At 37.3% G+C, this 13,923-nt stretch overlaps 1 protein-coding gene across 35 annotated transcripts in view; it reads right to left on the minus strand.

Moving 5' to 3' along the window:
- VPS13B (vacuolar protein sorting 13 homolog B) overlaps window positions 1-13,923 on the minus strand; it is an 804,527-nt gene that overhangs the window by 691,797 nt on the left and 98,807 nt on the right. For all 35 annotated transcript variants that reach the window (XR_009740672.1, XM_061438325.1, XM_061438316.1 and 32 more), the window contains 3 exons: window positions 10,592-10,783; window positions 4,666-4,835; window positions 1,343-1,537 (listed from right to left, as the gene is read on the minus strand). Coding sequence is in view for 34 of the 35 variants with exons in the window: in XM_061438325.1 (XP_061294309.1) it covers window positions 1,343-1,537; window positions 4,666-4,835; window positions 10,592-10,783 (557 nt within the window). In the remaining variant the exon portion in view is untranslated. The remainder of the gene's footprint in view (window positions 1-1,342; window positions 1,538-4,665; window positions 4,836-10,591; window positions 10,784-13,923) is intronic.

Consider the following 13,923-nt stretch of genomic DNA (forward strand, 5'->3'; position numbering starts at 1 on the left):
AAAGGTCTGTCTGCTGAGGGCTATGGTTTTTCCAGTGGTCACGTATGGATATGAGAGTTGGACTATAAAGAAAGCTGAGCACAGAAGAACTGATGCTTTTGAACTGCGGTGTTGGAGAAGACACTTAAGAGTCCCTTGGACTGCAAGGAGATCCAACCAGTCCATCCTAAAGGAGATCAGTCCTGGGTGTTCATTGGAAGGACTGATGTTGAAGCTGAAACGCCAATACTTTGGACACCTGATGCAAAGAACTGACTCATTTGAAAAGACCCTAATGTTGGGAAAGATTGAAGGCAGGAGGAGAAGGGGACGACAGAGGATGAGATGGTTAGATGGCATCACTAACTCGATGGACATGAGTTTGGGTAAACTCCAGGAGTTGGTGATAGACAGGGAGGCCTGGCATGCTGCAGTTCACGGGGTCACAGAGTTGGACACAACTGAGCAACTGAACTGACTGACTGATACTGGATGTTATTACTTATTTATTTAAAAATAAAAGAGAGCGATGGAAAAGCTGAACAAAGTCTCCAACAATTAACTTTACATAACGTGATCTAAGGGGCTTCCCTGGTAGCTCAGCCGGTAAAGAATCTGCTTGCAACGCAGGAGACCCCAGTTCGATTCCTGGGTCAGGAAGATCCGCTGGAGAAGGTATAGGCTATCCACTCCAGTGTTCTTGGGCTTTCCTGGTGGCTTAGCTGGTAAACAACCCACCTGCAATGTGGGAGACCCGGGTTTAATCCCTGGGTTGGGAAGATTCCCTGGAGAAGGGAATAGCTATCCACTCCAGTATTCTGGCTTGGAGAATTCCATGGACTGTACAGTCCATGGGGTCACAAAGAGTCAGACACGACTGATCAACTTTCACAACTTGATTTAAAGTAATAAACTTTTCCTTTGCATTAAGAAACTAAGACGGATTCAATAAGAGGAAAATGACTAAAAACAAACATGTTATCCCCACTGTGCAAAACACTGTCTCACATAAATATTCCCCTGAAAGAAATTATCAATTTTTTAAAACATCCTTAGTTTTAAAATTTCTCATTGCTTATAATCAATGATACATAAAATCTTCAAAAGTTTTAATTACCATTATCTTATAAATCCCAAGCTATTAACATCAAATAATCGAAGAAATCTTTAATACAGAGACATCTTTATTTTTATGTTAATTATACTAAATAATGATTATATAGGTATATCTTATTTAAATCTCATCTAATGGGGTACTAATTATGTAAAATTACAACTCAAAAAAAAGTTTTTTTTAAAAGATGTATTTGATTCTCCAAAAGCCAACCACATACTAATACACAAGAAAATTCACTTTTCATACCTTAAGGTAGCAATGTGCATAGCAATAATGAAGCAGATTATCAGAAGGCTGAGTAAGGCTGCTGACCACATGCACCAACTGTTCAGCATACATCGGCACAGAATGTTCCAGATTAATTTTATCCACCAATATCTGAACAGAAGGCAAAGGCCGGAGAGACTGGAAGTTTGTAGTATTCATGAAGTTACTTGAGTTCTGGAAAATAATAATGATCATTTAATATTTCCAGAGAAATAACTGGTATGCCATGTCCTCTAGAGACACTTCAGAGTGACAAATAATCCAGTGACATCAAATTATCCTAGAAATGATGCCTTCCTATGGGACTCTCTTACCATAACCAAACAGAAACACCTTCTATTTTTAAGTACTCAAGTTGTGCCAATATTTAAGAAAAATAAAAAAGATTTAAAAGAAGGCCTATTTACTGCAAAATTATCAATACCCTTTTAGCTAGAGCTTTTTATTTTTTCAGTCAATTAGAATATTCAAACTACATGCCTCAGTACATTAAAAGTATTTTCTTAACTTGATAATTTGCCCCCAAATCCCAGATATTGCAGAGTTTTTTTCTTCTTTCTTTTATTCACATTTAGATGACTAAAGGACTAAGTGGACTACTCTAGACAACCTGAAAGACACTGACAATAAGCAAAGTCTGTAGGACAGAAAAATTTCTGATCCGTATTATATCTACTAATAGCAAACACGCTAAAGGCTCATAAAGTCCTAAGAATCTCAAGGTAGGCTTGGAATTTTTAGTGCTAACAGAATTTTTCTAAGCTTCAGAGTAAATGCAGATGAATTTCCACACATCCAGGGTATGAAATTCATTAGCAAGCCATCAACTATGGTCCTTGAACTTATTTCCATACCTGTAACTCTCAATGAGGAACAGTATGACCTCCAGCCAAAGGTATGTGAAAATATATGGGAAGAGCAATTTAATCGTTTTGTCCGTCTTTCATCATAAGAATAGGGGAACCATAATGGCATTTAGCAGGCACTGGCTAAAGATGGTAAGTGCTACATGACACTTCTCTAGCCCAAAAGGTCAACAGTGCCATTATTGAGGAACACTGTGCCTAAAACTAAGCTGGACATATAATTCTTCTTTTCTGACTCACAAATAATTTGTAAACCTTCATTTATTGAGCAATTACTATATTAAAGGACTTTATTTTGGATTATTAAAATATAGGATCCCCTGGTGGCTCAGACAGTAAGGAGTCTGCCTGCAGTGTGGGAGACCCGGGTTTGATCCCTGGGTCGGGAAGATCCCTTGGAGAAGGAAATGGCAGCCCACTCCGCTATTCTTGCCTGGAGAATCCCATGGATGGAGGAGCCTGGCAGGCTACAGTCCATGGGGTCACAAAGAGGTGGACACAAGTGAGCCACTTCACTTCACTGAGATATAATATACAGTAAGCATCCAAATCTTAAACATACAGCTCAACAAATTTCCATGTATGTAATCACCACACATTTCAAGCACACTAGTAGGGCCCCACCAGGGGCAGCCAATGTTCTCACCTTAATCATCACAGATTAGTTCTGTCTGTCCATCAAGTTCACTTGAACAAAATCACACATAAGTATATACTTATGTCTGCTTCTTTCATTCAACATATCATCTGATAATTATCTACTGTTCACTCTTTGAGTCAACACTTATCATATGGAATGACTATTTTTATTTCTACTCATAACTCTTATCTTAAGCTCTACATTTTCTGATTCTAAAATAGCCATTCTATCCTTCTTCTGATTGGCAATTAAATTGTGTATCTTTTTTCATCCTCTTTTTTCTAGCTTGTGTTTTCAGTTCCAGAATTTCACTTTGTTCTTTTTTTAATGCAGTGAAATCTTATGAACTCTTCTTTTTTGTTTCTTTCTTCAACTTATTAATCATAGTTACTTTAAAATCCAAGTCTATACTATCATATTTTAATTTTTCTCCACTAAAATTTTCCCAGATGATCTCTTTACCCAGCAACACGATGAATAAATTACCAGTGGCTGACAGAGATCAAATACACAAAATGAAATTAATGCATCTTAATTCTTTGCCATACCTCCACAAGCTCTTCTGATTTAAAGTTAGGACAATTTTTATTTCTGCAATCATTATGTCACCATGAAAAGAAATATATCCCCCAAAGTAATAAATTAAAAATAACAGATAATACTTTATATGTATATAGCAGACTCAGAAAGCAATACATCGGTTATGGACCTAAAATATTAAGCATCTAATAAGTAAGTGTTAACAAACACAGTAATAATCACTGGGTTCCTAATATGTGCAAAATGGTTTAGACACATTATCTCATTTAATATTCTAAATCATTCTAGGAGCTAGGTGTTTTGGGGGAACTGTTAAGCAGCACCCTGGCAATCTTAAAATCCAAGTAGACCACAAAGTAAGGCTTAACCACAAGAGACCTAATGGCAGAGCATCCTGTGATATTATCAAAAACAGGGGAAAATAGAACTGCTAAAAGATCATTTCTCACTCAATTTCTCATCTTGAGAAATGCTGCTATGGGAAAGTTTCTCATTAGCATCCCTCCTTCAGGGGGCTCTCCATCTACTCTTTCAGAGTACACTGTAAGGCTATATAACTGCTTGGCTGCAGTTTGGAACAGAATCCCTGTCAACAAGGTACCCTACCATGTGTGCTGAAGGTCAGGTGGGCCCTAGATTCAGGGTTGTCCTGAAAGGGACAAGATGAGCTGACATGATTACTGACTTGCTTTTGCTGTCTATGTAAGTAATTAACTATCTGAATCTATCTGAGACTTTTTGCTTCTTTAGTGGAAGACTATCAGCCTAAATGAAAACTTATAATTTTCTTTTGTTTCTCAGAAAAGGAAAACAAGGCTTAGAGATTAGATATAAAGCAAAGTGCTCGAAGGCGTCATAGCTTATACACGATCTGATATCTATGCCCATGTGCTTCAACATTTCTTCATAGAGCTTTGGCTTGAGGTTAACCTATCTAATTATTTATATGTGTTGTTTTTCAGTCACTAAGTCATGTCCAACTCTTTGTGACCTCATGGAATGCAGCACACCAGGCTTCCCTGTCCTTTCCCATCCTCCTATCTCCTGGAGTTTGCTCAAATTCACCTCCATTGAGTCACCAATGCTATCTAACCATCTCATCTTATTTCCTAAGAATTAACAATCATAGTTACACCGCTTAACATCATCATGGATAACTATATAAAAGATACTCTTTTACACAGCTTACTCTTACAATATCACAGGACCAACAATATGCATATATGAGAAAACAAGTCGTGAATGACAAAGTATACCTTTTCCCCCATAATAACAGGTAGCAAATGATCCAGCAAATTGAATTCAGCCATGAAAATTGTGAAGGTACATTTGAGGAGAGTAACACTTGTATGTCGAGTAGGAATATATTCCTCCAAAGATGCCACTTCCTCAGGATTCAGCATTGTTTCTCTTTCATCCTTAATATCTAAAATGAAATAATAAAAATTCAATGAAAAATTATTTTTAAATAATTTCCTTAGTTAACTAACAAATTAATTAGTTCTCCAAATTTGAAGGTCAAATCTTTTTCAACAATGAAGCAGCTATAAAATAGTGCTTCCTTTAACGAGAATAAATTACTTTGCTCTAGAAAATGTATGTCTTTGCTATATAAGAATGTATGTTTTCTATTTTTAAATATATATTAAATATGTTAAAAAATTCTTAATCTGTCATTAAAAGAACCATAGCTTCCTTTCATAAAAATACCATTGAGATAATATCAATGCAAGCCATAGACTACAAGAAAATACTTGTCACAGACAGATAGACAGACAAACACAGGTGTCTGTACAAAGGATTTGTGCCTGCAACCTACTAAAAAATTTACAACCACCTAAAAATCAAAAGTAAATGAATAATTCAATGGAAAAATGGGCAAAAAATCCTTGAATAAACAAAAGATAACATATCCAAATGGCCAAAAATTACATCAAAAGCTAGTTAACATCATTAAGATACCAGATAACCGCAAATAATGTAACAATGTGGTAGCCCTACACATCCACTGAAAGCAAAAACGAAAAAGTCTAAGAATACAAAAGTTGGTAAATATGCACCAGCAAAGTTTTTCTATAAAGAGCCACAAAGAAAATACTGTAGGTTTTGTGTGTTAGTTTAGTTAGTCACAATTATTCTATTCTGCCACTGCAGTATACAAAAGCAGCCACAGACAAAACATAACTGAATGAGTATGACTATGTTCCAATAAAATTTTATCTATAAAAAATGAAAATTAGATTTCATATAGTTTTCATGTATCACAAAATATCAACCTTATTTGTATTTTTTCCAATATTTGAAATGCAAAACCCATTATCAACTCATGAGCTGTACAAAAAGAGGCAGTAAGTCATAACTGACCAAACCCCTGATCAAGGGCAACTAAAGGTCTCCTGCACTTCTGACTGACATACACTTGGGAAAATAGTTTGGAAATACATACTAAAGGTAACATATATAATCACTTCACCTAAGTGATTCTACTCTTAAATTCCCAACAGAAATGAATACATATGTTTATCAAAAGGGATGTGCTAGAATTTTGGTAGCATCACTACCATAATAACCAAAAACTACAAACTAACCAAAAACTCATCATCAGTAAAATGGATAAGCAAGCTTTGGTATATTCAAAAAAGGGGATACTAAAAGGAAAAGAGAATGAATACCACAAACATAATGTAAACTAAAGTCACGGACAAATGAGTATACACTGTGTGCTTACGTAGTCATGAGTTCTAAAATATGCCAAAAGATACATACGCTCCAGTGGTTAAGAATCTGCCTGCCAATGCAGGGAGCATGGGTTGAATCTCTGGTCCAGGAAAATCCCACACGACACAGAGCAACTAAGCCAGTATGCCACAACTACTAAAGCCTGGATGTCTAGAGCCTGTGCTCCACAACCAGAGAGGCCACTGCAGTCAGATGCCTGCACACCATGATGAAGGATAGTCCTGCTCGCCGCAAGCAGAGAAAGCCAACATGCAGCAATACAGACAGACCCAGTACAGTCAAAAATAAATAAAATTTTAAAAAAATTTTTTTAATAAAATATGGCACAATAAATCTAGGTTAAGTATGGAGAGTGGTTACCCTTGGGGGTCAGAGTAATAATCAAAAGAGGGCAAGGAGTATCCTGCAGTGCCGGTAAGGTTCCATATCCTGAACGGTTAATCATATAGATGTGGCTAAGTTTACAACATTCACAAAATTTTACCCTTAGATTTTGTGTGCTTTCCAGTACATATATTACATTTCAATGAAATAAGTAATAAAAAAAAAAAAGAGTGGAAGAGAACTGCTGATTACTCAGAGTGAGAACTGCATGCATAAAGTCAATTAGCAGCAGTTTCTTTACATAGGGCCTATTTCTGAAATGATAAACTGCTTCAAATAATTCATTTTACATAAACACATATATGCATGTGTGTATGTATGTGTGTATATAGCATAATCCAACTGTCGAAGAGATTGCAAATGGCTTTTTTTTTTTTTACAAAAAAAATCTGAATTTTTAGTCAAGTGTATGGACTCCTTCTAGAGAACATATTTTCCAGCCTCCCTGGCTGCTGTGTACAAGGACACACTACTAAGTTTGGGTCAATGAGATGATTGAGCCATGTCATTAAATGAAACTACATACCTAATATTTTCTCTTACCCCACGTGATACTGATTAAAATTAGACACTGTAAGGTTGAGTCAATACTGAGCATGCAGGAGAGGTGTACCTCAGATGGCAGGAAAACAAGATATAAGGAATTCTGGGTGTAAGACAACGTCATGAAACAGTCACCCTAGTCTCCTGGATTACCTACCAGTGTTGGCTATAACATGATAAAAATTAGTTATATACTGTTTTTTGTGTGAACATTAGTTTTCATTTCTCTATGTTAAATGCTCAGGAATGCAGTTGCTGGCTATATGGCAGCTGCATGTTAAGTTTTTTAAAAATCTGTCAAACTGTTCTTAGGAGTGGCTATACCATTTTATTCTTAGCAGCAATGAATCAGTAATCTAGCCTTCTTCACATCCTCCACAGCATTTGATGTTGACACCATTTTCTGTATATACTATCCTCAGTTCAGTTCAGTCCTTCAGTAGTGTCCAACTCTGAGAACCCATGGACTGCAGCATGCCAGGCTTCCCTGTCCATAATCAGCTTCCGAAGCTTGCTCAAACTCATGTCCATCGAGGCAGTGATGCCATCCAACCATCTCATCCTCTGTCATCCCCTTCTCCACCTGCCTTCAATCTTTCCCAGTATTAGGGTCTTTTCTAATAAGTCAGCTCTTCACATCAGGTGGCCAAAGTATTGGAGCTTCAGCATCAGTCCTTCCAATGAATATTCAGGGTTGATTTCCTTTAGGATGGACTGGTTTGATCTCTTTGCAGTCCAAGGGACTCTCAAGAGTCATCTAAAGCACCACAGTTCAAAAGCATCAATACTTTGGCATTCAGCCTTCTTTATGGTCCAATTCTCATATTCATACACGACTAGTGGAAAAACCATAGCTCTGACTACAGGGAACACTGTCAGCAAAGTAATGTCTCTGCTTTTTAATATGCTATCTAGTTTAGTCATAGCTTTTCTTCAAAAGAGAAAGTGTCTTTTAATTTCATGGCTGCAGTCACCATCTGCATTTGAATGGGGGCCCAAGAAAATAAAGGCTGTCATTCTTTCCATGGTTTCCCCACAAACTTGCCATGAAGTGACGGGACCGGATGCCATGATCTTGGTTTTTTGAATGTTGACTTTTAACCCAGCTTTTTCACTCTCCTCTTTCACTTTCATCAAGAGGTCTTTAGCTCCTCTTCACGTTCTGCCCTAAGGATGCTGTCATCTGCATATCTGAGGTTATTGATATTTCTCCCAGCAATCTTGATTCCATCTTGTGCTTCATCCAGCCTGAATTTCACATGATGTACTTTGCAAAGAACTTAAATAAACAGGGTGAAAATACACAGCCTAGACATTTTCATTTCCAATTTGGAATCAGTCCATTGTTCCATGTCTCATTCTAACTGTTGCTTCTTGACCTGCATACAGATTTCTTCAGTTCAGTTGCTCAATCGTGTCCGACTCCTAGCGACCCCATGAATCGCAGCACGCCAGGCCTCTCTGAGTTCACCAACTCCCGGAGTTCACCCAAACTCATGTGCATCGAGTTGGCGATTTCTTATGGGGCAAGTAAGGTGGTCTGGTATACCCATCTCTTGAAAAATTTTCCACAGTTTGTTGTGATCCAAATAGTCAAAGGCTTCAGTGTAGTCAATGAAGCAGATGCTTTCCTGGAATTCTCTTTTCTATGATCCAATGGATGTTGGCAATTTGATCTTTGGATCCTCTGCCTTTACTAATTCCAGCTTGAACCTCTGGAAGTTCTCTGTGCATGTACTGTTGAAGCCCAGTCTGGAGAATTTTGAGCATTACTTTTGAGTGTGAGATGAGTGCAATTGTGCAGTAGTTTGAACATTCTTTGGCACTGACTTTCTCTGGGATTGAAATGAAAATTGACCTTTTACAGTCCTGTGGCCACTGCTGAGTTTTCCAAACCTGCTGGCATATGGAGTGCAGCACGTTAATAGCATATTTTATTATTTTAAATAGCTCAGCTGGAACTCTATCACCTCCACTAGCTTTGTACATAGTGATGGTTCCTAAGGCCCGCTTGACTTCATACTGAAAGCTATCTGGCTCAAGGTGAGTGATCACATCGTGAGGGTTACGTGGGTTATTAAGATCTTTTTTTGTATAGTTCTTCTGTGTATTCCTGACACCTTTTCTTAATATCTCCTGCTTCTGTTAGGCCCATCCTGTTTCTGTCCTTTATTGTGCCCATCTCTACATGAAATGTTCCCTTGGTATCTCTAATTTTCTTGAAGAGATTTCTACCCTTTCCCATTTTATTGTTTTCCTCTCTTTCTTTGCACTGATCACTTAGAAAGGTTTTCTTATCACTCCTTGCCATTCTTTGGAACTCTGCATTCAGATGGTTATATCTTTCCTTTTCTCCTTTGCCTTTCACTTTTCTACTTTTCTCCACTATCTGTAAGGCCTCCTCAGACAACCATTTTGCCTTTTTGCATTTATTTTTCTTGGGGATGGTTCTGATCATCACCTCCTATACAATGTTATGAACCTCAATTCACAGTTCTTCAGGCACTCTATCAGATCCAATCCCTTTAATCTCCTTGTCACTTCATACTGTACCATCTACTGTACAAATTATAGTACAATTACAATTTGATTTAGGTCATACTGGAATGGTCGAGTGGTTTTCCCTACTTTCTTCAATTTAAGTCTAAATTTGGCAATAAGGAGCTCATGCTCTGAGCCACAATCAGCTCCTGGTCTTGCATTTGCTTATTGTATACAGCTTCTCCATCTTCCACTGCAAAGAATATAATCAATCTGATTTCGGTATTGACCATCTGGTGATATCCATGTGGAGAGTCATCTCTTGTGTTGTTGGAAGAGAGTGTTTCCTATGATTAGTTCATTCTCTTGGCAAAACTCTGTTAGTCTTTGCCCTGCTTCATTTTGCACTTCAAGAACAAACGTGCCTTTACTCCAGGTAATTCCTGACTTCCTACTTTTGCGTTCCAGTTTCCTATGATGAAAAGGACATCTTTTTTGGTGTTCGTTCTAAAAGGTCTTATAGGTCTTTAAAGAACCGTTCAACTTCAGCTTCTTCAGGATTAGTGGTTGGGGCAAAGACTTTGATTACTATGATACTGAATGGTATACTGTCCTATCACTCATCAGTATGACTGACATGGAGCACACACTCAAACGAGCTGCAAAAAAAGAATTCATGAACATACCAAGCATTTATGGCACTGTGTTACGTGATTTTACAGGCACTAATCTTTGGCTGAAGGTTTTATTAGCTCTTACTTTAAATATATCATCTGTATTTGCGTGTGTGTGTTAGTCGCTCAGTCATGTCTTTGCGACCCCATGGACTGTAGCCCGCCAGTTTCCTCTGTCCATGGGATTTCCCAGGCAGGAATACTGGAGTGGGTTGCCATTTCCTTCTCCAGGGGATCTTCCAGACCAAGGGATCAAACCCAGGTCTCCTACAATGCAGGTGAAATGCTTTACCATCTGAGCTACTAGGGAAGCGTCATTCAAATCAACTTGCAAGAGATTCAAAATTAAGCCAAAACAAACCTGGTTTTAGTCTACTATATGGTTCATATTCATGTTCCAAGGCACAAACAACCATTTTTAAAATTCTGTGTACTGCACTGCTATCCAAGCGAAAATCAAGAGGACCTATAACAAGGCTTTTGGTAGACTTTTCCTGAACTGTTCCCAAATCTTCACTCTTCCCTGAAGAAAAGTCTTGTTGATTTGCAGAACCTACAAGAAGCAAAAATTCATATTAATATTGTAAGCATCAATCAGATATATCAAGTGTGTATTCTAACATTACTCTTATCTTTACAGCTTAGAGCTTAATGCCTTAAGAACAATTCTACATCAGGTGGATACACAGAACCCTGCTGATCTATTTTTCTTTATACAAATGAGATGTTATCAACAAAGAAACCAGTTACTTTAAAAACCAATTATTCCTACTATCTATTTATTCTTATAAGATCTGCCATAAAACTAAAATTCTTGAAAAATTATTCTCTAACATTTAATTGGCCTATACCCAGTAATTCTGCACACAATACTATTAGGTTGACTGGGAAGTCAGATTCTGGAAGAAGTTGCATTTTACTACCATTTTATGCTAGAAGTTTCACTGAAAAATTGATTGCTTAAAACTACATATTCAAAGGTGACTTGAGAGTTTTATAATGACCATGGAAGTAAACAACAGGTATTACCCACTTTGAACTTTTTCCAGAATAAAATCACTATGGCCATGCTCCAAGGGTGGAAGCCAACTTCCTCAATCCCTTATCTGCCCATATATCAAAGAGGAACCAAGGTTGTTTTCTAAAGAAAATCTTGGCTCAACCTATAGGTATTTCCTTTTATCCAGTATGTCTACACTTACATTAAATATTTGGTTTTAATATATAAATTCACTATTTTAAGTGATAACATACAGTAAATTTCAATTCTTGAGTCTTATGTTTATTCAAACAAAAATAGGAAAGCAAAACATTCTAGCATTTTACTACTTTTAGTTAAACACAAAAATTCTCCATCTACATACACTTAATAACTTATTCAAAAATACATTTCCTTCACCAGAAGGGAAAGAGACACGTGTACCCCAGTGTTCATCACAGCACTGTTTATAATAGCCAGGACATGGAAGCAACCTAGATGTCCATCAGCAGATGAATGGATAAGAAAGCTGTGGTACATATACACCATGGAGTATTACTCAGCCATTAAAAAGAATACATTTGAATCAGTTCTAATGAGGTGGATGAAACTGGAGCCTATTATACAGAGTGAAGTAAGCCAGAAAGAAAAACACCAATACAGTATACTAACGCATATATATGGAATTTAGAAAGATGCTAACAATAACCCTGTGTACGAGACAGCAAAAGAGACACTGATGTATAGAACAGTCTTATGGACTCTGTTGCAGAGGGAGAGGGTGGGAAGATTTGGGAGAATGGCATTGAAACATGTAAAATATCATGTATGAAACGAGTTGCCAGTCCAGGTTCGATGCACGATACTGGATGCTTGGGGCTGGTGCACTGGGACGACCCAGAGGGATGGTATGGGGAGGGAGGAGGGAGGAGGGTTCAGGATGGGGAACACATGTATACCTGTGGTGGATTCATTTTTATATTTGGCAAAACTAATACAATTTGTAAAGTTTAAAAATAAAATTTAAAAAAAAATACATTTCCTTCATTTCAGAAAAAAGGAGTCCAGCTCAATCTCTAGTTTCAGTACCACATACAAAAAAAATTAAATTTATTATTCATACATTCTTAACAAGATGACTATATACAAATGGAAATGTCACAAATAAACATACAAAGTTAATCTTAAAACATATTTTATGATACACATAAATAATACTGAATCACATTACATATTAGGTGAAAATAACATTACCATTAAAAAAAAATCACTTTCCATAGATAAACCAGGTATTTCTAGACCTAAACCTGTTAGGATGAGGCAACTTGAAGATAATCAGAATGACTATGGTTGCAAATCAAAATATTCAAAAACAAGGCAAATATCCTGCTTTTGAGTCCTGCAGGAGCTACTAGGCTTCTTTTAAAAACTGTCACTTCATAAGAAGACGGTTCTTTTAGACATCAGATTGTCTCTAAAACAATGAAGTCTAGAGGATTCTATTTTTTTTTTTTTTCAGATAATGCAACATGATTATAACGCAGTTTAAATTTAGATGTCAGTCGCTTATCTCAAAGGTAAAACTGTGACTGACTTTTAGCTGCATCTTTTCAGCAAGGTATTTTACTCATGCCCACCTCGATATGTTTGGTAATTCCAGCCCCCTGAATGTTTGGCTATCCTTATTAAGAGTAAAGATAATATCCAGTTAGCCTAAGGATAATGAAGGACTTGCCAGTCTGTCCATGGAGAATTTTGAGCATTACTTTGCTAACGTGTGAGATGAATCCAATTGTGAGGTAGTTTGAACATTCTTTGGCATTGCCTTTCTTTGGGATTGGAATGAAAACTGACCTTCTCCAGTGCTGTAGCCACTGCTGAAGTTTTCCAAATTGGCTGGCATATTGAGTGCAGCACTTTCACAGCATCTCTTTTACAGCTGAAATAGCTCAACTGAATTTCATCACCTCCACTAGCTTTGTATGTAGTGATGATTCCTAAGGCCCACTTGGCTTCGCATCCCAGGATGTCTGGCTCTAAGTGAATTATCACACCATCATGGTTATCTGGGTCATGAAGATCTTTTTTGCATAGTTCTTCTGTGTATTCTTGCCACCTCTTCTTAATATCTTCTGCTTCCGTTTTAGGTCCATATCATTTCTGTCCTTTATTGTGCCCATCTTTGCATGAAATGTTCCCTTGGTATCTCTAATTTTCTTGAAAAGATTTCAAGTCTTTCCCATTCTATTGTTTTCCTCTATTTCTTTGCACTGATCACTGAAGAAGGCTTTCTTATCTCTCCTTGCTCTTCTTTGGAACTCTGCATTCAGATGGGCATATCTTACCTTTTCTCCTTTGCTTTTCGCTTGTCTTCTTTTCTCAGCTATTTGTAACGCCTCCTCAGACAACAATTTTCCCTTTTTTGCATTTCTTTTTCTTAGGGATGGCCTTGATCACTGCCTCCTGTACAATGTCACAAACCTCTGTCCATAGTTCTTCAGGTACTGTCTATCAGATCTAATCCCTTGAATCTATTTCTCACTTCCACTGTATAATCATAAGGGATTTAAGTCATACCTGAATGGTCTAGTGGTTTCCTCTACTTTCTTCAATTTATGTCTGAATTTGGCAATAAGGAGTTCATGATCTGAGCCACAGTCAGCTCCCAGTCTTATTTCTGCTGACTGTATAGAGCTTCTGCATCTTTGGCTGCA

This window comes from Bos javanicus, chromosome 14 (assembly GCF_032452875.1).
Source record: "Bos javanicus breed banteng chromosome 14, ARS-OSU_banteng_1.0, whole genome shotgun sequence".
Classification (NCBI taxonomy): Eukaryota; Metazoa; Chordata; class Mammalia; order Artiodactyla; family Bovidae; genus Bos; species Bos javanicus.